Genomic DNA, 23,894 nt, shown 5'->3' with positions numbered 1-23,894 from the left:
TTCTTCATGTTTTTCTTTCTTTTTTTTTTTTGGCCATGCCCCATGCCACTTGCAATTTTAGTTTCCCAACCAGAGACTGAACTTGTACCCCCTGCAGTGGAAGCAGTAAGTCTTAACCACTGGACAACCAGGGAACTCCCAACTTCATGATTTTCAAAACCGTATTTATTTAACTATTTGTGTGAAGAAAAATATTATAAAATGGCACATAATTTATGAAAAAGTAATATGCCCTTTTAAAATTATTGTTACTTAAAAACAAATTCTGAATGCCAAATTCTGTTCCTACATTTTGTTTCCTAGTCAGATTTTGCTAGCCATGAATGTGCTTTCCAAGTGTATCTGAAGATACCTCCTGAAGCCCTGAAGAAGGTCAAATCTAGCTATAAGAGGTGTGTTCAATATCCCAAAGCCTAGAATTTGTATCACACCCCTCAATCAGAGGAAATTCCTATAATGGATTGAGGTTATCCATGCATAGATAATATTCCCAGATTTACAATTGGGAAAATGAAAGTCCACACCTGATCACTATCATTCCAAGCATCAGTGGTTATCAAATGTTCTTTGATTAAATGCATACCCATTAAATTCCCAGGAAGCCTTGGGCACAGTGCAAAGTGCTAGAGGCTTGGGGCTGAAGTGACTTTAGGAAGCTTACAGACCTAACAGGAAATTCTGTTATCTGGCTCCAGACCTTGCCGATGCCTCTGCCTGGGTCCAAAGAAAGGCACAGGGAACTTGGCACAGTGAAGAATTTATTCACATGCTACAAATGCAGAAGCTTCCCTATAGTCAGTTCATGAATATTAATGAATAACTTAGAAATATACTTTGTGAATTTCTAAGGAAGTTGCTAAGACCTCATTTCTTGATTGTTCAGATGTCACAGCTAATACTTCCCAGTTAACATGCACTGAATTGGAGCATTTCAATAAATAAAACTAAGAATGACACAAGTCATATGTGGTGTTTGGTTAATTGATCAGTGATGACAACATGAACTACGCTGCCATACTCGTTTCCTTTTGAGACTCTTCATCCATCAACGACCCAAGCTGCAAAGTAGCAGAGTGAGGGTCTCAGAGCGAGGCAGTACACCTGCCAGATGGGGCCTCAGAGCATGAGTTCTGGGCATAGTGTGGATTCAAATCCTATCTTCTGCAATTAGCAAAGCTGATGTGAAAACCCATTTTTCATGACATACTTTCTTTATATAAATGATGCCAGAATCGAGGTCCACATTGAACAGTATACTGGTGAATGAGTATCAGCTAGATCTCTTGAGAAACAAGGTGTGTTTATAGATACAGGTATGTGTGTGTATATATATTTGTATATATATGCTTATTATAAGTTTTTTCTGATATAAATAATGTGTAGCATAAAGTTTACAAACAGTAATAAGATATAAAATTTTACATTTTAAATTCCATCAGATCAGATCAGATCAGTTGCTCAGTCGTGTCCGACTGTTTGCAACCCCATGAATCGCAGCATGCCAGGCCTCCCTGTCCATCACCAACTCCCGGAGTTCACTGAGACAAATGCCCATCGAGTCAGTGATGCCATCCAGCCATCTCATCCTCTGTCGTCCCCTTCTCCTCTTGCCCCCAATCCCTCACAGCATCAGAGTCTTTTCCAATGAGTCAACTCTTCGCATGAGGTGGCCAAAGTAATGGAGTTTCAGCTTTAGCATCATTCCTTCCAAAGAAATCCCAGGGCTGATCTCCTTCAGAATGGACTGGTTGGATCTCCTTGCAGTCCAAGGGACTCGCAAGAGTCTTCTCCAACACCACAGTTCAAAAGCATCAATTCTTCGGCGCTCAGCCTTCTTCACAGTCCAACTTTCACATCCATACATGACCACTGGAAAAACCATAGCCTTGACTAGACGAACCTTTGTTGGCAAAGGAATGTCTCTGCTTTTGAATATGCTATCTAGGTTGGTCATAACTTTCCTTCCAAGGAGTAAGCATCTTTTAATTTCATGGCTGCAGTCACCATCTGTAGTGATTTTGGAGCCCCCCAAAATAAAGTCTGACACTGTTTCCACTGTTTCCCCATCTATTTCCCATGAAGTGGTGGGACCTGATGCCATGATCTTCGTTTTCTGAATGTTGAGCTTTAAGCCAACTTTTTCACTCTCCACTTTCACTTTCATCAAATTCCATAGAGCCAATTAATTCTTACAGATTATTTTTGTTGATTTTTGCTGAACTCTTGAATCTAGTGCCAAACTATGGCTGTCATTGCTAGACCAGAGTAGTTCTGACATGAATGTTAGCTGATATTTTGCTTACAACTGAGTACTGTGAAGGAGAAACAATGAAGATGTATGTCAGAACTTCACTCATTCACCAATGACATGAACAATTTCTTTGCTGAGTCAGGCAATAATTTTCAAATAACAGAAAGATATATCTTTAATTTTTTTGTATGTGTTCTTCACAACATAATAGCTGCAGAAATAAGACTGTTTAAAGTTGAGTCTGCATTATGAACACTTGCTCCATCATCTTTTAAGCCAAAATAATCAACATGAAAATCAATTAAACTCTGACTCACAGCATTTGCTGATTTCTGTGGTATAAGTACTCTCACTATGGCCAATGTCAACCTAACAAATTAATATCAGTGAACACAGACTGGGAAAGGATGTGCAATGGTTCACCATTATACAGTATTTTCACCATGCAAATACATACAAATGTAATGTAAATCATAGTAGTAAGAAATAAAGTAGTAAAATATAGGAAGATAATTAGAAAGTGATAAGCTCTGAATATTTTTCAACCTATTTTTAATATTATCCATTTAATTATAGGTTTTTATTTTCAATTTTCCACAATGGCAGTATATAACAACCAGCTTGCAAAATTTCTGAAAATTTACCAACCATCACTTGTGAGCTGCAACAAGACAGCTCCAACACATGCAGCCTGAACATATGATACCATTTGCTGAACCCTACATCGGATTTTTGGAACCCTCCAAAATCACTGCAGATGGTGACTGCAGCCATGAAATTAAAAGACGCTTACTCCTTGGAAGGAAAGTTATGATCAACCTAGATAGCATATTCAAAAGCAGAGACATTCCTTTGCCAACAAAGGTTCATCTAGTCAAGGCTATGGTTTTTCCAGTGGTCATGTATGGATGTGAGAGTTGGACTGTGAAGAAAGCTGAGCGCCCAAGAATTGATGCTTTTGAACTGTGGTGTTGGAGAAGACTCTTGCGAGTCCCTTGGACTGCAAGGAGATCCTACCAGTCCATCCTAAAGGAGACCAGTCCTGAGTATTCATTGGAAGGACTGATACTGAGGCTGAAACGCCAATACTTTGGCCACCTCATGCAAAGAGTTGACTCACTGGTAAAGACTCTGATGCTGGGAGGGATTGAGGGCAGGAGGAGAAGCAGACGACAGAGGATGAGGTGGCTGGATGGCATCACCGACTCAATGCACATGAGTTTGGGTGAATTCCGGGAGTTGGTGATGGACAGGGAGGCCTGGCGTGCTGCAATTCATGGGGTTGCAAAGAGTCGGACACGACTGAGTTACTTAACTGACTGACACTGGAATTATTAAAAAAAAAAAAATCTGACTTCAAGAAAACCAGCACAAAGAGTCAGTCTTCACCACCTAGGAAGAATCAGAATTAAGAATCTACATATAATTCAGAATCAGAATCAAAATCTACATACAATTCAAAGAAATATAGAAGACAAAAGTACTACATCAAAAAATTAGATCCAGAATATAACACATAAGTAAATCCAGAACAATTTAGTTAATCTACTGTTTCCTCTACCTACATACTTACCTATGAAAGGACTTCTGTTTTGACTGAGCTCCTGGGAAGTTTTGGCATCTTAGTGCCCAAGGTCAGTAACTGATTTTGACAAAGGCACCTTACCTGGGTGTCAGTTGGTCTCGTCGCGGCATTGCAGTCGTTGTCATCCACCACTGACATGTAAGTGCCAATGATGCATTTCACTGCTCTTAGCTGGTACCCCTGTCCACAAGTGACACTGCACTGAGGGGAGAAATAAAACAGAAAGTACATACAATCTACCAAATGTTCTCTTTCCCTAACTTCACCTGTAACATTCACAAGAGAAAAAATATTGCCATCATAGTGGGCCAGAGGACTGCCACCCCAAGAAATTAGTTAAGAGCGGGTAATTCTACTTTGTACAAATTACACTGATCAATTATCAAGATATCACATGGCATTATTTCTACCTCCCATAGGAACAATGTTTGTAGTTTAATTCCTTGATTGCAAACCTCTGGAAGGAGGGGAGTACATGTCAATCATTTTTACATCTTTCACACTATACCTAGCAGAATGCTGTGGCTAAAATAGGTACTTTGTAAAGTTCTTATCTGACTTCTGAAAATTTTCCCTAAAGAAATGTAGTTTGCATCAATATTTCTATACAAGAACGGTCATCACAATATTATTTATAAAAGACAAAATATTAGAAACCACCTAAATAGGGAAGAACCAAAGTCAATTCAATGCACCATAGCAAACAGATCATAAAGGAAATATGTCCACTAAGGCTAACTGTTATATTTAAAAGTGGTTAAAAAACAGTAAGTAGAGGGAGTGATGTCATGGAAAGGGCAGATAGTAAAGAACTGATCCATTCCCGCTCTCTGAAAAAGCTATCAAACTGACAAAAAGTGGCAGAATCAGGTTTTCTTAAAGAAGAGGGTTCTTTAAAAAGATAATAAAATTTATAAACCTTTACCTAGACTGATTAAAAGTAAAACAGAGAAGATGCAAACAATTAAAATCAGAAACAAAAGTGAAAGCGCTGCTCCTGACTCTATAGCAATAAACAGGATAGTGAAAGTAGTGTGGACAATTCTATGCCAACATACTAGCCAATCGAGATAAAACACATGAATTTCCAAATCCATACAAACTATCCAGAAACACACAAATCACAAAATCTGACTTAAGAAGAAACACAAAGGAAGTAAAAATATTGACTTAGCAATCAAAGATCTCATAATAAAAAAAAGTCTTAAGACCAGAGGGCTTCACTGGTAAATTCTACCAAACATTTATAGAAGAATTAAGCACTTTTCACAATGGCCAAAAAGTGCAAACAACCCAAATATTCTTAAAGGGATAAATGGATACATTATAGTATATGCACACATGGAATATTATGCAGACATAAAAAGGGATGAGGTACAGATGTGTATTACAGCATGATGAATTTCAAAAACATTATGCTATGTGAAAGAAGCTGGAGACACAAATGATCATGTATTGTATAATTTCATGTGTATGAAATACTTAGTATAAGTAAACTTGTGGAGCTAGAAAGCAGAATGCTGGCCACAGGGTTGAAGGAGAAATGGGGAGTAACAGCTTGATGAGTATTTTAGCGTGATATGTTTTAGAACTACATAGAGGTGGAGGTTGCACAACATTCTGAATGTACTACATGTCACTGATTTGTTCACTTCAAAATGGTTAATTTTGTTACATGAGTTTTACTTCAATTAACAAAATAAGTACAATTCTAATACTAGTTTTTAAAACATAAGAAAATCATAAATGTATTAACTCTGAAATACAGAGTTAGGAGTATGGCTATCTCCTTTTTGCTAAATTGCTTTTTACAAAACTTCTCTTATAAACATGAACTATCCTTCAATAATAAGGGAAAAAATACAACAACAAAGAACAGTTGGTTGCCGTGAACTGTATGTTTAGTCAAAGGAAGGACAAATCTCTGGCTAAGACTGACATGCCATAGACATGGGAAAAAAAAAAAAAAGGTCAGTTAGTTCTAAAAGATGTTATCTTCAAATCTTAACAGTGACCCTGAGATGCACTCTCCACAAGAGATATGCAGATATAGACAAATAGGAGGCAAGGTATGGAGTGTAGGCAGACTCCACCTATTTACTGAGTGTGATGAAACATGATCAACCATTCTGACCACCAAGGATGCTGTGTTAACAGGGCATATTCGGAAGAGCCCCAATGTGAATGGTAGAAACTGTAAGGGTGCAGTAATAAAGCTACTTTCATTCACTTCACACATGTTGGAAATGAAGACATAAGCCAGGGGGCTGAAGAGGCTGTGGCTGTGGTTGGACTGGGTGGAGGGAGAGGCAGTCTTAGAGAGATTACGTAAGTGACAGCAAACAGCTGCTTTGCTTCTCTAGGGAACTTGGAGTGCTACTTAAATAGTACCCAGAACGCTTTTGCTTCTATATTAGGAAAGACTTAATTCTAAGAGTCGTGACTTCTTAAATGCAAGCCCAAGGGAGATTCTCACTCTTTCCTTTCAGAATAGTTCAAGTGACTGTGAAACCAACAATAGGGACTTGGAAGAGATTCTTTCAAAGAGAGAGGAAGCCTGCAAACTTTGATCTAATTAATGTTGTTTGAAAAGCCTGACTTATTTTTAAGAGGTGAGCTTAGGAATCATGACACTGGGAGCTAAAACATCCCTTTCAAATCCCAGCCCAGACCCTCCTGCCAAAGACACTGGCACTGGATCACATTCTGTTACAGACCCACAGCCGCATGCTAGTAGATAGCATCAGCCAGGCACGAGGAGATCTGTTGTGAATTTGTTCCAATGTGTGTGTGCTCAAGCTACAGTTTTAACCCAAGGGCGAACACCCACACGTGGGTCTGGAAAGGGAATGATCAGCTCCCGGAGGGGAGCAACAACCCTCAGAAGTGTAGCAAAACGGTTACAGGGTTTCCAGCACTTGGTGCCACAGAGGGACTGCGCATGCCACATGCTACAGTGGTGAAATCCCTGCCACTGGAATGTCCCTCTGCAGGCCTGCTCCAGATAAGAAGGAAAGAATGTAGTTAAGAACTTTATCATTCAAAATACCTGTCCCCAGGGACCCGCCTGCCAGGACGCACATTCTGGCTGCTGACAGGTCTGCATGGAGGTCGGTTTGGTCTCAGGGTCACAGACTCTATCGTTGAATCGATCTTCGCCAAACTGACACCAGACCTGGCGGTGCTTATGCCCTTTTCCGCAGGTGACCAAGCACTGTAAGAAAAGGCACAGCTAGTCAGGGTCATTTCTGAACAATGCACTCTGATGTTCTTGTGGATTAGTCATCGATTAGCAAAACCAGGTGTGCTCTTTTCCCAGAGCAATTCTTCTCTCTCTCTTGTCGCAATCTGTAAACATATTAGGCCTTACGCTTTTGGCTCTGTCACTCATTCGTTCATTCACTCGGTATTTATCCAGGCTCTGGGCCAGTTTCAAGCACAGCATAAACGTCACATAGCATCTTGCTCTGAAATTCTAAAAAATAGCATCCACGGCTTGGTAGCATATGAGTTAACGGTAGGGAATTTATGAGTCAGATTAACTTGGATTTTAACCTAATACAACTGACTATCGATACTAAGTTAAGTGATCTCCCAGTCCTTCAGTTTTCTTGGCTGTACAGTGGGAATACAGTAGTGCTAACGGCTGGCAATTGTGAAACCTGCATGAGAAAAACTCAAGTGAAGTGCTTAGCTCCTGTTCATTTAAGGAGCCTTAAATATAATAATCATTGTTATCTACACTCATTGTAGAAAACTTGAAAAATACAGAAAAACATAAAAGAGAAAATTATAACAAGCCCCAAGTCTCACTATCTACCTAGAGATACCGTTATTAAAATATTGCTCTTTTCTTCCTCTTTTAGCTATAGAACATTGGGATCATACTGAATATATATTTTGGTATTTCCCACCTCTATTTCATTATCTATTTTTGGAAAGGTTTGTTACATAACTTGATATGATACTTTATCTAGTATTAGCTATCTAGGTAGAACTTAAATCTAATGCTTTCTTTCATTTTTTTTTTTTTAACCAAATATGGGATCGAGATTGAAGCTAAGGCTGCTTTTAACATAAACACAAGCACTAGCTTTCCTGTTAATCTGTCCAGGAGACAGACACTGTTAATCACATGTAATGTTACTTTTCTGCCATTTAGAGACATTAACAGTATTCTTTTAAGACTGAGATTTTAATTAATGTTGAAAGTAAACAGTTAATATTTCACTTACCTGAATGAGATAAGGGAATGGATACAGAAGCTGTAGAAATATCTCTCTCCCCACATTCCTGACTTGGCCCAGTGAATAAGACAATTTCTGTTCCCCTGCCATGTGTTCCTCTGAAGGAAGGTGCGTTGGGGGACAGGGGTGGGGGGACCTGCTCAGAGACAATCTCACTGGGAAATACTAGCACTGTTTATAAAATTGAGAAAGAGCCTTCATCTTCTTTCTCTTATTGTCCCGGGACCACCCTGCTAAACAATTTGATATGCTTCCTCAAATAAGAGATAAGCAAAGCATAAACCTAGAACACTCAGCCTGGTCCTTTCTCTTTTTTCCCAAGTTTTCCACTAGCAACTGGATGGGTAATCAAATAGGTCACTTGCTAGGGTTCAATTCTCTCATTTCAAAGATAAGCTATTAGGGAATCTCATTTTTTATAAACTTCAAATCTAAGCCAATGCAGCTTTATAATTAATAAAGCTCTGATTTCCTTTACAGCAACTTAGCCAGGTCTGAAAGAGGCGAGAAGGTGAGGGACTAGAACTTCAAAAATCCCCAATAGAAGCTATTATGGTGGGTGATCCAGCTAAACCCACTGCAACTCTGAGATCACCCATGTCATGTCCAGTAGGACAATCACAGGGTGGGTGGAAGAAGAGTTGTTTCTTCAATGGGAGGTGGGAGAACGGTGCAGCTGGTTTAACTTTGGACTGACCTGGAGAGGCTCAGAACTGAGCATCAGAGATGACCTGTTGGGGAATTAACAGCCTTCCCATCTCACCTCTGACCAGTCTCCTGATTTCCACTCTGGACAGGAGAACTCACTGCACTTCTGAATGGTGACTTTCTCTTGATGAGTGCATTTGCTGTCATCTAGTACATCATTACGGGTGTTGACACAAATAGCCCTTCTCCTCTGGGTTCCACCATCACAGCTTTTAGAACACTGAAAGGGAAAAAAAAAATGAAGCCAAAGTGTTGCTAAGTTTCTCATCAAGCATGCTCAAGATACTGGCTGGGCTATCTTGTCTCTTCCAATCCTAAGGAAACAACTAACCAACAAAGCCTGGTCAGTTCTACTTGTTCTTTTTAGGGGTATATATTTATGGTATCAATTTATTTACCAGGTTCATAACAAAGCCAATATTAGCAAACTGGTATAGGACAACAAAATCAGAAATGGCCTGTGGGATATGAAAAAAGTGTTTGGCTAAGTTGTTCCACCACTTCCAATTTTCCATACGCTATGCCCACACCAGACATCACAGATCGATTGTATTACTCTTTTCTGCATTTTTAATGCGGACAGGCATTATAAGTCAATCATGGTACTCTTAATGAGGTTTCCTCAATGCAGCTCTGTAAGGAGTCATCATCAACTAATCAGATTTAACATCCAAGAAGACTCTCTGAATGAGAACCAACTTACTTCAGTCCAAGCTGAATAGCGCCAGCCACCAGTATTACATTCTCCTGAGCATTTTTCCTGGTTGCTTGGTTTGGGGTGACTGCTGCAAAAGCTGTCATCAACCTTCTCAGTCTTCCCATCTAGCCTGCTGTACTTGGCACAGTAGATGTCTAATGTGCGGTAACCCAGACCACACTGGGCACTACATTCACTCCTGCTGGCCACGTGCCACCTGTGCACAAATCATGGGGGAGAAACCAGTATTACTGTTAAATATATATGTCTTATCTAGACTCAACTGGTAGAAGAGCTGAATTCTGTTTTCTTCCTTAAATACCATGAACCCAAAACCACAGTCAGTCACTGAAATTCAGTTTGAATCCAACATTTCCATGTATTTTTCATCACTGCCAACATGCATGAAAGTCACAAAATGACAGTCAGAGGTTCTATCTTTATGAAGATTCTCCCCCAATACAGTCAATCTGAAATTCAAGCAACTAAAAAGAAAAAAAAAATGGAATTCAACAGAGCAAAAAAACAGAACAATTTTATATTTAAAAGACTCATGCAACCCAGCATTTTGTTTGTCAAGTAGGCTACTTTTTAACAGAGAACGAACAACTGTTGGAAACATTCCCTCAGAAACTTCTAGGTGGCCACGTGCTGGAAAATGCTCAATGGACATTCTATGAATTAATAAAGGAATGGATTGCCATTAATTAAATACTTAATTGGAACTATAACTGAAATTCAAGTATCATAAACTTTACTTGGTGAATAAAGATTGTATGGGCCATATATATAACTCAATTACCTGTTTTTTAAAGACTACTGTTTTTAGAGCAGTTTTAGGTTCCATGACAAAACTGAGAGGAAGGTACAGAGATTTCCCCACACCCCTGCCCCTATACACCCCTGCTCCCACAGATGCACAGCCTCCTGATTATCAACACACCCCCACCAGAATGTACATTTGTCACTCTGATGGACCTTTGTTGACACATCATTATCACTGAAATCGACAGTTTTCCTTAGAGTTCACTCTTGATGCTATATATTCCATGGGTTGGACATATGCATAGTGAAACATATCCACCATTATAGTATCACATGGACCTAAAAATCCTCTGTGCTCCACCTATCTATCCCTTCTAGCCCCACAATTATTCACTTTTAAAATTAGATTTGAGTCTACAAACTTTTGTCAACTTTGTATCATAGCACATATAATAAGCCTTTCTTGGCACACAGGAGGTACTCAGTATGTACTGATAAATCAAGTAGCTCTTTTAACACTCCAGCAATGGGGCTAGTGCTTTAAAAAGAAAAAAAAAAACTACTTGAATAGAACAGTCTAAATAAATGAGCTTGAGACATGTTACGCTGATCAAATTTAGCAATCCCAAAAGGATGATTTCACTCTTGATCATTAACTTTCTCCTTCTCAGAAACTCGGTGGTTTGTCAAATACCAAAGCTCTAAGAGTTCTCCCATCTACACTCAGGAAGAAAAGAGAAGCACTGGACACACGCTTATCTTGGAATTTCTCACAAATGCTCAAAAGTAGGTCAGAGTTGACCCACTTCTACATTTGGCATATAAAGTGGGCTACTGAGATGTTCTATGAGAGTGGCATAGTATTTGGAGGATTTGTTCTAACCGGAAAATGTTATATGGGGATTGTACAACAGTGCTTTATCTCATCCTGTCAAAGTTTAATCTGGGCAAACTCTCACTTCCCTAAGGAAGTGAGCCAAGAAACATGGACCAGTTCAACAGAGGCATCTGGAACTTCCATCTGCCCTTTGATTCCTGGTTACCTTCTCTTTGCCTTCATCATCACTTCCTTGTGGAAAGGTTATTTTCCATCCTGGAAAAGGGAGGCAGGAATCCTCCTCCCTTCCCCACAAGAAAGCACACTAGCAGCTTGGACTCGGAACAGTGTACTAGAGTTTCCCTGATATTCACACAATCCCCGGAATTCGGGCAGAGAATGTAGTCTGTGGAAAGGTCACAGTACTGCCTTAGGAAAGGTCTCAAAATGCTATTACTCACTTAATTTATTCTCACCTGGAAAGTCATCTCACCTTCAGTGTTTTGAATTCATTCATTCATGTCATGTGACAATTTATATTGCAGAAAGGCAAAGTGTTTGTTAATAAATGGGAACAAAAAAAAAACTGTATTTCTCTGTGGGTGTGTGGGGCATTGTGGCATTAAATAATTTGAGAAACTACTGATATAAGTAGGTTCTTCGATTGCAGAACTTCTCAGGGCCCTCAAATCGCTAATCCAAGCTACAAATCTTCACATAGTAGAGAAGACAGTAATTCTTCTCACGTGCTGGTTTGCTCTGGATCATCTTGCTGAACTAGTGTTCCATAAAAATGTTTTGGGGAAAACTAAGAGTTTCAGCAACCAGTGCAATCCTCTCTACTATTTTTCCATTTTGCACACAGATACTTGGCAACAATTAGTATAAATTAATAGCAATTTTCAGGTTGACAGAGAGAAGACAGTAATGCTTATTTGAACTTGTTTCTGCATTTGCATATTTTTCAGTGGATAATTTTATGCTTCCAACAATCTGTAAACACCAGCAAGATATGCATTTGAATGCTGACAAATGAACATGATCTTCGAGGGAATTCCCAGATGGTCCACTGGTTAGTACTCTGCTCTCACTGCTGAGGGCCTGGGTTCTAGTCCTGGTTGAGGAACTAAGATCCCAAAAGCCTTGTAGTGCAGCCAAAAAACAAACATGATCTTCTACTTAAGACGTGAGCATGTACCTGTCTAGTTATAAGGCTGTGAAAACTAGCAGTAAACTTACAATTTTTTCTTTTTATTTCTAAATTATTATCCTCAAGGTGTGTCACTTCTACCATAGATATTTGTACCAAAAAGCAAGGCTAAAATTCCTTCACTTCCTCTTCTTTAATCAGCCAGAGGTGCCATCATCATTCAAGCCTGTTCCCTGAGCTACTCGTCTCCTTTGGTATCAGGAGAGTTTAGGTTTTTAGTTTTTTTAAGTTAGTATTAAAAAAGGAAAAAAGGTACCTTTCTCCAAATGGGGAATTTAGAATATCACCTTTGACATACCTCTCTCAGACTCTGTTTTCCTTATTTCTGAAGTGGAGATAATAATACTACTTACACCACTGTGCTGTTTGAGGAATTAATGTATTAATTTTATAGGATATATAAATAAGTAGGATGTTAATTAAGATTATATAACAATTAATATACAAATATTAGGATAATTCGTGCTTGCTCAGTCACTTCAGTTGTGTCTGAATCTTTGTGACCCCAAGGACTGTAGCCAACCAGGCACCTCTGTCCATGGAATTTTCCAGGCAAGAATACTGGAGTGGGTTGCCATTTTCCCCTCAAGGGGATCCTCCCAAGCAAGGAATCAAAACATAATGTTTAAATATGGTTCTTAGTAAATGGTCGACTCTACTGCTGAATGATATTCACAGTACTAATTAATACTAGTTAATTATTATTATTTTCAGTGATAATTTGAAATAAGGCTAATCTTATATCATCTTTCCCAATTTAATAAGGTTAAATCAAGCAATCTATTTACCAACTCAATCTTTTTTCCCTGTTTTAGTGATTACTGCAGTTCAGCAATTAGCTAATTATTTTTTGAAAATTGACTTTAAGTCTAATTTAACTAATTTAACTCCACTGACTGAAGCAATCAGTTTATACGAACATAACTCAAAACGAATTAATACTGCCTAACGTAATACTGCCAGACATAACTAGCTAATCACAGCACTCCTCTCTTCTCTCAGAGCCTTGAGGGTACTTAATAATCTTTACTCCAGCCCTAGGAGCTGACAATACCACTTGATAGGACTTGGCATTTTTTAGGTTCAGTGATATTGAATATCACTATTTTCTAAATATTTCTGTGTTCATTTTGCTATTTATGAATGATGGGACCTTAACAATTTCCCAAACTATTCCCTGCTGGTAATTTCTTCTCTGAAAGGAGGACAAGCACCAGCTTATCTTACCTGCATTTAACTGACATGTAGACTATACAATGCAAACCCTAGGCTGGTGAACATTCAAACATGACATGGTCAATTGCAGGAAAATAGAAAAACTTTATAATTCTCTACTCACTCACCATTTGCAGCCTAAAATTTCATACTTTTCTTAAATATTGAACTGTCTGCATGAAAGTGAAAAGTTAAGTCGCTCAGTCGTGTCCGACTCTTTGCGACCCCATGGACTATAGCTTACCACGCTCCTCCGTCCATGGGATTTACTAGGCAAGAGTACTGGAGCAGGTTGCTATCTGTATATAAATCCTCCTCTAGTTCTTTCCATGACTACCTTAGTGCATTGCAACATTCATGTATATAAAACTTCTTATACTGGTGATAAACATTCTGGGTGGATACTGACTATTAAAGGTACTTTGATGGATGAGGTTCTCCTTTTCTGTAGTCTTTCAAACAGAAAAAAATACAAACTTAAAAAAAAATCACAAACTTTTGCATTCAGTGTAACTCAGTCATAATAATACCTATGCAGCAAGTTGTGAGGGTCCAATGAGAACTTTCTTGGGCAGCTGCCATACTCTATTAGCTATTTTTTTAATTCTTAGGAAAAGAACAAGAAATCTGCAGGCATATGTCTTAGATAATCAGTTTCAGAGGGATGGAAAATTGACTAAAGCTTATTTCACTGAAACACAAGAAAGGGGCCTAAGACTAATATCCCACCTGCTCCTTGCAATACCTTCACAACTCAGTAATAAAGACCATGAGGAAACACTGGCCTCACCTCAGGTCACAGTCTGTGCCACAAGGTTCAGTAATGGGTGCCGGCTGAGGCAGTCGATCACATCTTTGATCAGAAACTGTAAGCTGATCAGATTCCCTGGTGCAAATAGGTTTTCGTTTCCGCTCCCCTAAGCAAGGAGGAAAAAATATTTTTCAGACAAAGTAACCTATTCCATCAACTATTTAGACCAGAGACTGGCAAACATTTTCTGTAAAGGGTTAGATAGTCAATATATTTGGTTTTGTGGGCCATATGATCTCTATTGCAACTACTAAACTCTTGTTATAGGGCATAAGCAGCCACTTACGTATGTAAAAAATTGTGTTCCAATAATACTTTATTTATAAAAGCAGGAAGTGACTTGAATTTGGCCCACTGTCTGTAGTTTGCCAACTCATAAATTAGACAAAAGGAAACCAGATAAATTGCACATAATATGACTACTAAATTTATGTCTGTGTAAAATCAATTTGGCAGAGCTGATTTTGTTTGGCTTCACACATGGTGAGGAAACCAAACATGTCCTAAATCCCTTAAATAGTTCAACTTGCCAGCCCAAAGTGACCAGACAGAGGTAGAGAAAGATTAGAAAATGGATGCAGACAGAACTGCCTCCACAAAAAAGAAAGAAATAAAGAATTAAAAAACACATCAAATCCCTTGAACTCAACCTAGAAGTAGATACCTTGGCAGGGTTTGCTGCATGCTTGCCAGGGTCCATGACTGTTCCAGTAAAACTGTTGGGGTTTGTCTTCAATGGGAATATTGAAAGAATAGCGCACATCGGGGTTGTATAACTTTCCCACCGACAATACCTGGAATGCGTAGAGAAAATGGAGAGGATGGATGTGGGCCTGGCAACTCATGGAATTAGAAAAGGGGCATGGGCTCATGGCTCTTTTTACCTGAAGCAGAAGTTCTTGTTCAATGCGACCTGTGGAGTTGATTCTTTCCACAACGTTGTCGGACCCGCTGTATTCTATCACAGCATTCCCAATACGGATTTCCCTTTTGGACATCGTGACAACAAAGTCTCCATTGAGCAAGAATTCACCTTTACTGCTTGATAAAGCTGGTGGTGAGAAAAGAGAAATCATTGATTTGTTGCCATTTTTCTGTTTGCAAAATGAAAGAACACACTGATAGGCCGATAGAATGTGAAGAATGTGGACTTTTCAGTCAGGCACACACAGACTCAAATCCGAGCTTTGCCACTTCCCAAGTATGTGGCCTTGGGACATCACTTTCCTACACTTGGTCTTGATTTCTTTATCTCTAAAGTGGAGATAAAGACACCCACCCTTCATGGTGCCTTTGAAAATTAGCTGAGATATAATACAAGAGTGCTAATTAGACTGGGGTTTGTGATACAAGCCCTGCAGTTACAGGGTTACAGATGGAACTAATGAATGTGGTTACCAGAGGAGAACTGGCAGGGGTGGCCAGGGGTAGGGCAAAAAGAGTAAGGAGATCAACTGGATGGTGATGGATGGAAACTAAATTTTTTGTAGTGAGTATGCTGTAGTATATACACAAGTAGAAATATAATGTTGTACATGTGAAACTTACATAATATTAGAAGCCAACATTGTGAAAGTCGCTCAGTCGTGTCCAACTCTTTGCGACCCCATGGACTGTAGTTCATGAAATTCTCCAAGCCAGAATACTGGAGTGAGTAGTCTTTTCCTTCTCAAGGGGATCTTCCCAACCCAAGGATTGAACCCAAGTCTCCCACATTGCAGGTGGATTCTTTACCAGCTGAGCCACAAGGAAAGCCCAAGAATACTGGGGTGGGTAGCCTATTCCTTCTCCAGCAGATTTTCCCGACCCAGGGATCAAACTGGGGTCTCCTGCACTGCAAGCAGATTCTTTACCACCTGAGCTATCAGGGAAGATCTCAAAAGCAAATACAAATCACTTACAGGTGAAGAAATTCATCTCAATCTGTTTGTCAAAGTAGCATTTCAAGAATACTTTGGAGAGAGAAATCAAATCCAGTCTTGTCTTAGCCCATTCCTAACAAAATCAATTTACCCAACTAAATTTAATTCAATCTTAGAAAATCCTGATCATGTATAACTCTTTGCCTATACTTCAGTTCAGTTCGGTCGCTCAGTCATGTACAACTCTTTGCGACCCCATGAACCGCAGCATGCCAGGCCTCCCTGTCCATCACCAACTCCTGGTAACTTCACCTTACCTTACCTTACCTAAGAATGATAAGAATGCTATTCTGATAATAATGTCAAACACAACAAATATACCCAAACATTTAAATATACCCAAGTTATCATCTGACTGTGAACTAACAGAACAGAAAATAATATTTCTCTAGGTTCAGTTCAGTTCAGGTCAGTCACTCAGTTGTGTCTGACTCTTTGCAACCCCATGAACTGCAGCAGGCCAGCCCTCCCTGCTCATCACCAACTCCCGGAGTTTACCCAAACTCATGTCCATTGAGTCAGTCATGCCATCCAACCATCTTATCCTCTGTCATCCCCTTCTCCTCCTGCTCTCAATCTTTCCCAGCATCAGGGTCTTTTCAAATGAGTTAGCTCTTCGCATCAGGTGGCCAAAGTATTAGAGTTTCAGCTTCAACATCAGTCCTTCCAATGAACACCCAGGACTGATCTGCTTTAGGATGCACTGGTTGGATCTCCTTGCAGTCCAAGGGACTCACAAGAGTCTTCTCCAACACCACAGTTCAAAAGCATCAATTCTTCAGAGGTCAGCTTTCTTTATGGTCCAACTCTCACATCCATACATGACCACTGGAAAAACCATAGCCTTGACTAGACAGACCTTTGTTGGCAAAGTAATGTCTCTGCTTTTGAATATGCTATCTAGGTTGGTCATAACTTTCCTTCCAAGGAGTAAGCGTCTTTTAATTTCATGGCTGCAATCACCATCTGCAGTGATATTAGAGCCCAGAAAAATAAAGTTAGCCACTATTTCCACTATTTCCCCATCTATTTGCCATGAAGTTATGGGACCAGATGCCATGATCTTAGTTTTCTCACACCAAAAAGCTTAAACCACATTCAATACCAGGTATCAATTTTGTCCTGAACATTTTTCAGATAACATGAGCCTGAAATTTATTCTGACCTGATTATTTTGTATTTTTGATTATTTTTGAGTATTTAATTTCCTTTAAGTCAATTAAATAGAGCTCCTTTATGAATTAACTTTTGGCAATATCACACATCTATAAAACACATACAGACACATATGAACACATAAACACAGAGACCTCATAGTTCCTGTTCCAGAATTTCAGCCATGATCTTGAGAACCCAAACCATTTTTCCAAAGTTACCTCAATTAAAAAAAAGAAAGTGTATGATTTAAAAATATATTATTAATGAAATGAACATTTATAAAACTGGTTCCCACCCAAACAACTCTTTATATTTCATTCAATAGTTGAACCTATTGAATCTTTGTTGTCCCGTTTTGACAGATGTTGAAATTGAAAATCCATGACCACTATGATGCTCAAATATCAATTCTTTGGCAAGACCCACTGAGGTAGTCAGCCTCCAATATGGCCCCAACAATCCTTGCCTTCTATATTTACACCCTGTGCTGTCCCCTCCCACATTGAGTTGCACTGACTATAATCACTAGGATACTGTGATGTCCAAGGCTAGGTCTAAGGCATTAGGGCTCCACCTTGCTCTTCCTTGAATCTCTGGCTTTGGGAGAAGCCAGCTGCTGAGTTGTTAAGATATTCAAGCAGTTCCACTGAGAAGCCTTCTGCAAAAGGCAGCAAGGAACCAAAGCCTTCTGCCAAGAGCAATTAAGTGAAGCATCCAGTAAGGGGACCTGCTAGCCCCATTTCAGATAGAATCACAGCCCTAACTGAAGTCTTCACAGCCACTTCAGGAGAGACCACAAGCCAGAAGCACTATGCTGCTGCCAGATCCCTGACACATGGAAACTTGTATACTGTTTACACTTGTTATTCTAAGTCACTAGATCATGAGATAATTTGTTGCATGGTAAAGCCTACCTGGATCATTGTTTTTAACCTTCAAACCCCTTCCATCCAAACTTCTTATACAATTCCTAGCTTAATTTTTCTCCATAGCACTTTGTTTATGCTCTCTCTACTCTCCCAGAAAAAGAATGTAAGCGAGGATTTTTGGACTGTTTTGTTCATAGTTATATCTCAGCTTCTGAAAGAACACATGGTAGAATGCTCAAAAAATAGGGTTTTTTTTAGGGGGGGAGAATGAATGAATCTACTGCAAATATTGCAAAAGATGAAATAATCAGTGAAGCTGAAAAAGTAATGTTAGAGAACAGCTTGAGTCAAGTGCCAAAACACTGGCCAACTGAGAACATGACAGAGTTAGACCAGTCAGACATTTAAGAAAAGGAAAGAAAATGGACAAAGAAGATGAGATGACAGCTGCTTCAGAAGGAATAATTTAGTTCTCCAAATGTCAAGAGAGATTGTTGGGAAAGTAAATTAAAAAAATCTCAGGAAGCTTTTTAAAAAATGACTCCTTTTCAGATTTTACTGTTGAGCTCAAACTTTAAGCAAAGAATGTACCACTCTGATGTCATATAACTTGACTAAAAAACTTAGGCAAAAATATTTATCCACTGACATATTCTCCATTCTAAAAACCTGAGCATAATTAAAATCAAAATGTAATTTTGTTGAACGTAAGAAAAAAATAAAATTTATTTTCATACTTTTTAATTTCTCAAGACAAAATCCCAATTATATCATGAAAAAAAATCAAATAATATCCCAATCATATTTTCTCCCTAGTAGTTATTAGCTCAGTTGGTAAAGAATCTGCCTGCAGTGTAGGAAACCTGGGTTTGATGCCAGGGTTGGAAAGATCCCCTGGAGAAGGAAATGGCAACCCACTCCAATACTCGTGCCTGGAGAATTCCAAGGACAGAGGAGGCTGGCAGGCTACAGACCATGGGATCGCAAAGAGCTGGACACGATTGTGCAACTAACTTTCACTTTTAGTTACTACAAAAATTTTTAAGTACCACTTTTTTTTTTTTCCAGTACAACTGCTCTTTGAATAATGAACTATTCCATGTTTTGAGCCTGACATGTAAGAAGTATTCAAGAAAGCAGAACTACAAAACATTTGAGCTCTAAACAAAATACTAGGAAGAGGCCCCTTCTCTTTTGTAAGTTGTACACAATTAGCATATCTCAGCAGGGAGGGAACCTTTAAAACACACAGGCCACGTAAATATTTAGGTGAATAAAAGGAATGTGGAAACTTAACTCAGAGTTGGCAAATAGGTTTCTTCCCAGACACCAATGTGAATCATCTGGTACTAGTCACTCAAGAAACTATGGAGAACAGGATTTCTTTTCAGCATCATGTCTCAGCATCATTAGTGACATCTGTCTCGGTTCTGGGAAGAAGCCAAGCTCTCCCAGGCACCTGCCACATCCTAACATGTCTTTCACTGATGCAGGAGATGCGTTGTCTTTTGCCATGCAGACCAGAAGCAATGCATATGTAGAAGCAGTTGAGAGGATTTAGGGAAATTAGATATCGTACTTTTATGTAGAAATGAATGAAGGCTGTGATGTAGCTCTTAATAGACTCTGTGCCTCAGTGGCAGCAGGGCTCTTGTTTTTGTAGACACGGGAACCTCACAGAGTTCACCCCACTGGGCACTATATGGATGCAAAGACTATTCTTTGCAGGCTCAAGAATGAACTGCATCAAATTTGGTCCCTAAAGCAGTGCTTCACCTACCAGAATTTCTACCCTTATAAATAAGCCTTATCTTGGCCCTGAGGGAACAGTAAGATGCCTTCACTTGAAATGGTTGGGAAGACAGTGGTGACACAGGAAACAAAGCCTTTAAAAACACAATCTTTTAAAAAAGGTAATCCAAGATCTTGGTTTCTTTTTGATTCAAAATCATTTGATTGTCCCTACTACCAACAGAATGTTGTTCAAACTCCTCAGCATCACTCTCTTATCTTGACCTATTCTTCCAACCTCACCATTCACTCCCACCAATAAACCTTGACTTCCAGTCATGTTCATCCCCAGGTCAGCTATACATTTTTCTATGTGGAGGCAATAAACTGAAGTGGTTAAAGGTATAATATCTGAAATCAGACCCATAAGGATTTTAATTCGTCCCACTTTGCTTGTGTGACCTCGGGGAAGTTTCTCAACCTCTCTAAGCCTCAGTTTCTTCCTCTGGATAAGGGCTTTCTTATAAAGTGAAAATGAGTGTTAGTCACTCAGTCCTGTTGGAATCTTTGCAACCCTATGGACTGTAGCCTACCAGGCCCCTTTGTCCATGGAATTCTCCAGGCAAGAGTACTGGAGTGGGTTGCCATTTCCTTCTCCAGGGGATCTTCCCGACCCAGGGATTGAACCCAGGTTTCCCATGTTGCAGGCAGATTCTTTCCTATCTGAGACACCAGGGAAGCCCAGCTTTCTTATAGAATTGTTGTAAATTTTGAAAAAGTGCATATAGGATTTGGTAGCTGGCAGATCAAAATGCCTTCAAATGAACTGTCTTCTCATCACACTTTTATAGATGCTTAATTTATGGATAAGAAAAGCATGACTTAAATATTATTAAAATATTTTCTGAGGCCAGGTGACTTCTAATCATGGAAATGTATCTCCAGAGCCTGTCAACCACCAGTTTTTCAAGAAGAAAGCCAATAAATGTCCATGAAATCAGTGAATGACTTCAGGCATTCTTTACCTTACGTGCAAATTGAAAGCAAATACATTTAGCTACAGATTTAAAAAAAAAAAAATTTAGTTGTTGATTTTGCTAGATTGCATGAGCCTCTTTAAATAAAGTCAACACTTAAAAAGGCGCTTGTATAAGCCTAAGAAAGATCCCAGCCCATAGTAGGTGCTCAATCAACGACGCCGAAAGAACAAGTGATTGATTGAACCTGACATTTGTGACAAGAAGAACAGAGAGCTTTAAGCCAAATAACTGTTCTCCTATCGGTATAAACCTCTGACAACCTCGTCTCCCTGCAGCTCCTGCAGCATGAGACCCACCAGTCATGCAAGATGCAGGAGTTTCAATGGGTCACTGGTTGGAGAAGAGGTTGTTTCTGTGGCACCTCAGGCCTCCTAAGGCTGCCTCCTGATGTGGGCACTTGCATGGCAGTGGCAGGATGTGCTGCCAGCAAAATCACCCAGTGCTTTCAAGTGGAGTCGAAGGCTAGCTACCCAGCTGATGCTTCACTGAAAAGGGGGAAATGAGATGTCACAAGGCCAGTTCTGTAAATTAAGTGGTAATCCAGTTCTGTCTGTATTCAAAGAGCAATTATCTATCCTAGGTTAATTCTGGGGACCTTTTCCAACATCTCCAGGCTTCCTCGCATGCTTATGCTAACTTTGGGGCATTTCACCCTTCACTGCATGCTCTTTATCCCAGCAAATGGTGAGTAGGAAAGGAGATAGGAGTCATCAAGTGAAATGGAGTTCCTGCTTTATCTTGAACTGAATCGATTCCTGTCTTCCCGCTGACACTATTCATCAAATGTTAGTATCCTGGAGACAAATAAACACTATGGAAATGATTCCTTTTTTCTCCTAAAGAAATACGAAGATGGTAGCACTGGGTGCAACTTGGCTTTAACCCAACTGGAGGGAGGGGTCTATGTTGAAAGGATGACCTTTGACACAGAGGCTTTCTGCTTCGGTACCTTGTGAAACAAATAGTTTCCTGAAAACAACCGTCTACTGCCCAACCTCCCACTAATGCGATTAGGGAGCTAATTTCCTGGGTTGGTTTCCCCCCCATTTCACCCATCAGAGCTGGGAGGCTACAAAGGCCCTCTCTCCTGGAAATTGCTTCTTCACCAACACATGCAAAAGAGTATGCCTTGACTGACCTTAAAAAAAAATATGAGGGATAAGAATGATGATTGCTTAGCAACGAAACAGCTGGGGCTGGACTCCAGCAAGACTCAACTGGGGGCTTTAAAATCTTCTTAGAGCATTTGCTGTGCCTTCCTTCAAACCGAGAGTAAACATTTACACACGCCAGATTTGATAACAACATCATACTCTTCCTAACTTGTTAAGAAACCACTGTAAGGTTCAAAGGCTCTGAGGTCTTAACCTTCACACTCGGTGAACTGTGACGTACCATCTTTGCTTGCACTTTTCATTTGCTTCCAGAGAGACGTTCTTTGACCAACAGGTAACTTCCCCATAATATTCCATTAGAGAGCCATGACTACTTCAAACTGCCCTTCCCAGATGACAAATCTTCTTTAATTTTATTCTTTACAAGGAGATTAAGAAACCTCTAGTGAGACATAAAAGGATATCAGAAGGTCCTCCCTAATTTAGGTGCCCAACCTGGCTGATGAATTGAACTGAGGCCACTGCTTAAAAGGGTATTTTTCCCCAGAAGGAGAAGAACACTGGAGAATCCTTCTCCTTTTTGAGGAGAAGAAAGGAACGGCTCAACATGGCATTTGGCTCTCAGGAAATTAACCAATAAAGGAAGCTACATGCAATGCTGCTGGATTTAATTAGGAAGTAGTGAGACCACAGCAATCATAGGCCCTAATTTATAACCCAGTCCACGAAGAAAAATGCCTGACCCATTTGGTACAGTGGTTGAAGGAAAAATGTGGGATTCCCCAAAAATAATTTGAAAAGGATCCCCAAGAACTTTGTTAACTGTTTTAAAAGGCACCACTCCTTTGAGTATTTAGGGTGTGGAAAAGCTGATGTGACCACTGAGAACTGATTCCAAGAAAGATTTAATAGTCTTTCTTAAAAGAAGAAGTGGAGAAGGAAATGGCAACCCACTCCGGTATTCTTGCTTGGAGAATCCCATAGACAGGGGAACCTGTCTGACTAGTCCATAGGGTTGCACAGAGTTGGACATGACTAAAGCAACTTAGCATGCATGCTTAAAAGAAGGAGGGTTTCCCTGCTGGCTCAATGGTAAAGAATCTCCCTGCCAGTGCAGGAGACATGGGTTTGATCCCTGATTCAGGCAGATCCCATATGCTGCAGAGCAACTAAACCTGTGAGCCACAACTATAGAGCCTGTGCTCCACAGCCCAGGAGGCACAACTACTGAGCCCACACATGCCACACCTACTGAAGTCCTCGTGCTGAGCCTGTGTTCTGCAACAAGAAGCAGCCACGGCAATAAGAAGCCTATGCACCCTAACTAGTAGTCCCCCACTCTCAACAGCTAAAGAAGAGTCCTTACAGCAACAAAGACCCAGCACACCCAAAAATAAAGAAAGAAAGATAAACAAATAAAAGAAGGAAGAGTTTATATATTTCCATCATAATTCCATCCCCATTAAAGATACTCAGTAAAGATAGAGTGAACGATGGTTATTCAATAACTCAGCCATCATGTACTCAGTTCATATTATGTAAAGGCTTTATATCTTGAGCTAAAGATACAAAATCACAGCTTCTGATCCTAAAACACTAGTGGTCACATAAATATATAAGAAACAAGTCTCATCTGAATTGATAGTGACTCCATTCTTCCAGCTACTCAGGTCAAAACTGTGGAGTCACCCTTGAGCCTTCTCTTTGACTCACATACCATATTCAATCCACCCACTAGTCATGATGGCTCCAC

General features: G+C 39.7%; 1 protein-coding gene across 3 annotated transcripts in view; it reads right to left on the bottom strand.

Moving 5' to 3' along the window:
- The window catches only part of ADAMTS9 (ADAM metallopeptidase with thrombospondin type 1 motif, 9), a 163,607-nt gene that overhangs the window by 78,997 nt on the left and 60,716 nt on the right, over positions 1–23,894 (bottom strand). For all 3 annotated transcript variants that reach the window (XM_010851525.1, XM_010851526.1, XM_010851527.1), the window contains 7 exons: positions 15,191–15,357; positions 14,971–15,100; positions 14,286–14,412; positions 9,495–9,705; positions 8,847–9,011; positions 6,886–7,050; positions 3,918–4,037 (listed from right to left, as the gene is read on the bottom strand). In XM_010851525.1, coding sequence (XP_010849827.1) covers positions 3,918–4,037; positions 6,886–7,050; positions 8,847–9,011; positions 9,495–9,705; positions 14,286–14,412; positions 14,971–15,100; positions 15,191–15,357 — 1,085 coding nt within the window. The remainder of the gene's footprint in view (positions 1–3,917; positions 4,038–6,885; positions 7,051–8,846; positions 9,012–9,494; positions 9,706–14,285; positions 14,413–14,970; positions 15,101–15,190; positions 15,358–23,894) is intronic.

The sequence above is a fragment of the Bison bison genome, unplaced genomic scaffold (assembly GCF_000754665.1).
Source record: "Bison bison bison isolate TAMUID 2011002044 unplaced genomic scaffold, Bison_UMD1.0 scf7180017864304, whole genome shotgun sequence".
NCBI lineage: Eukaryota > Metazoa > Chordata > Mammalia > Artiodactyla > Bovidae > Bison > Bison bison.
The sequence above is the reverse complement of the archived record's forward strand: the minus strand, read 5'-3'. Positions and strand labels throughout refer to the sequence as shown.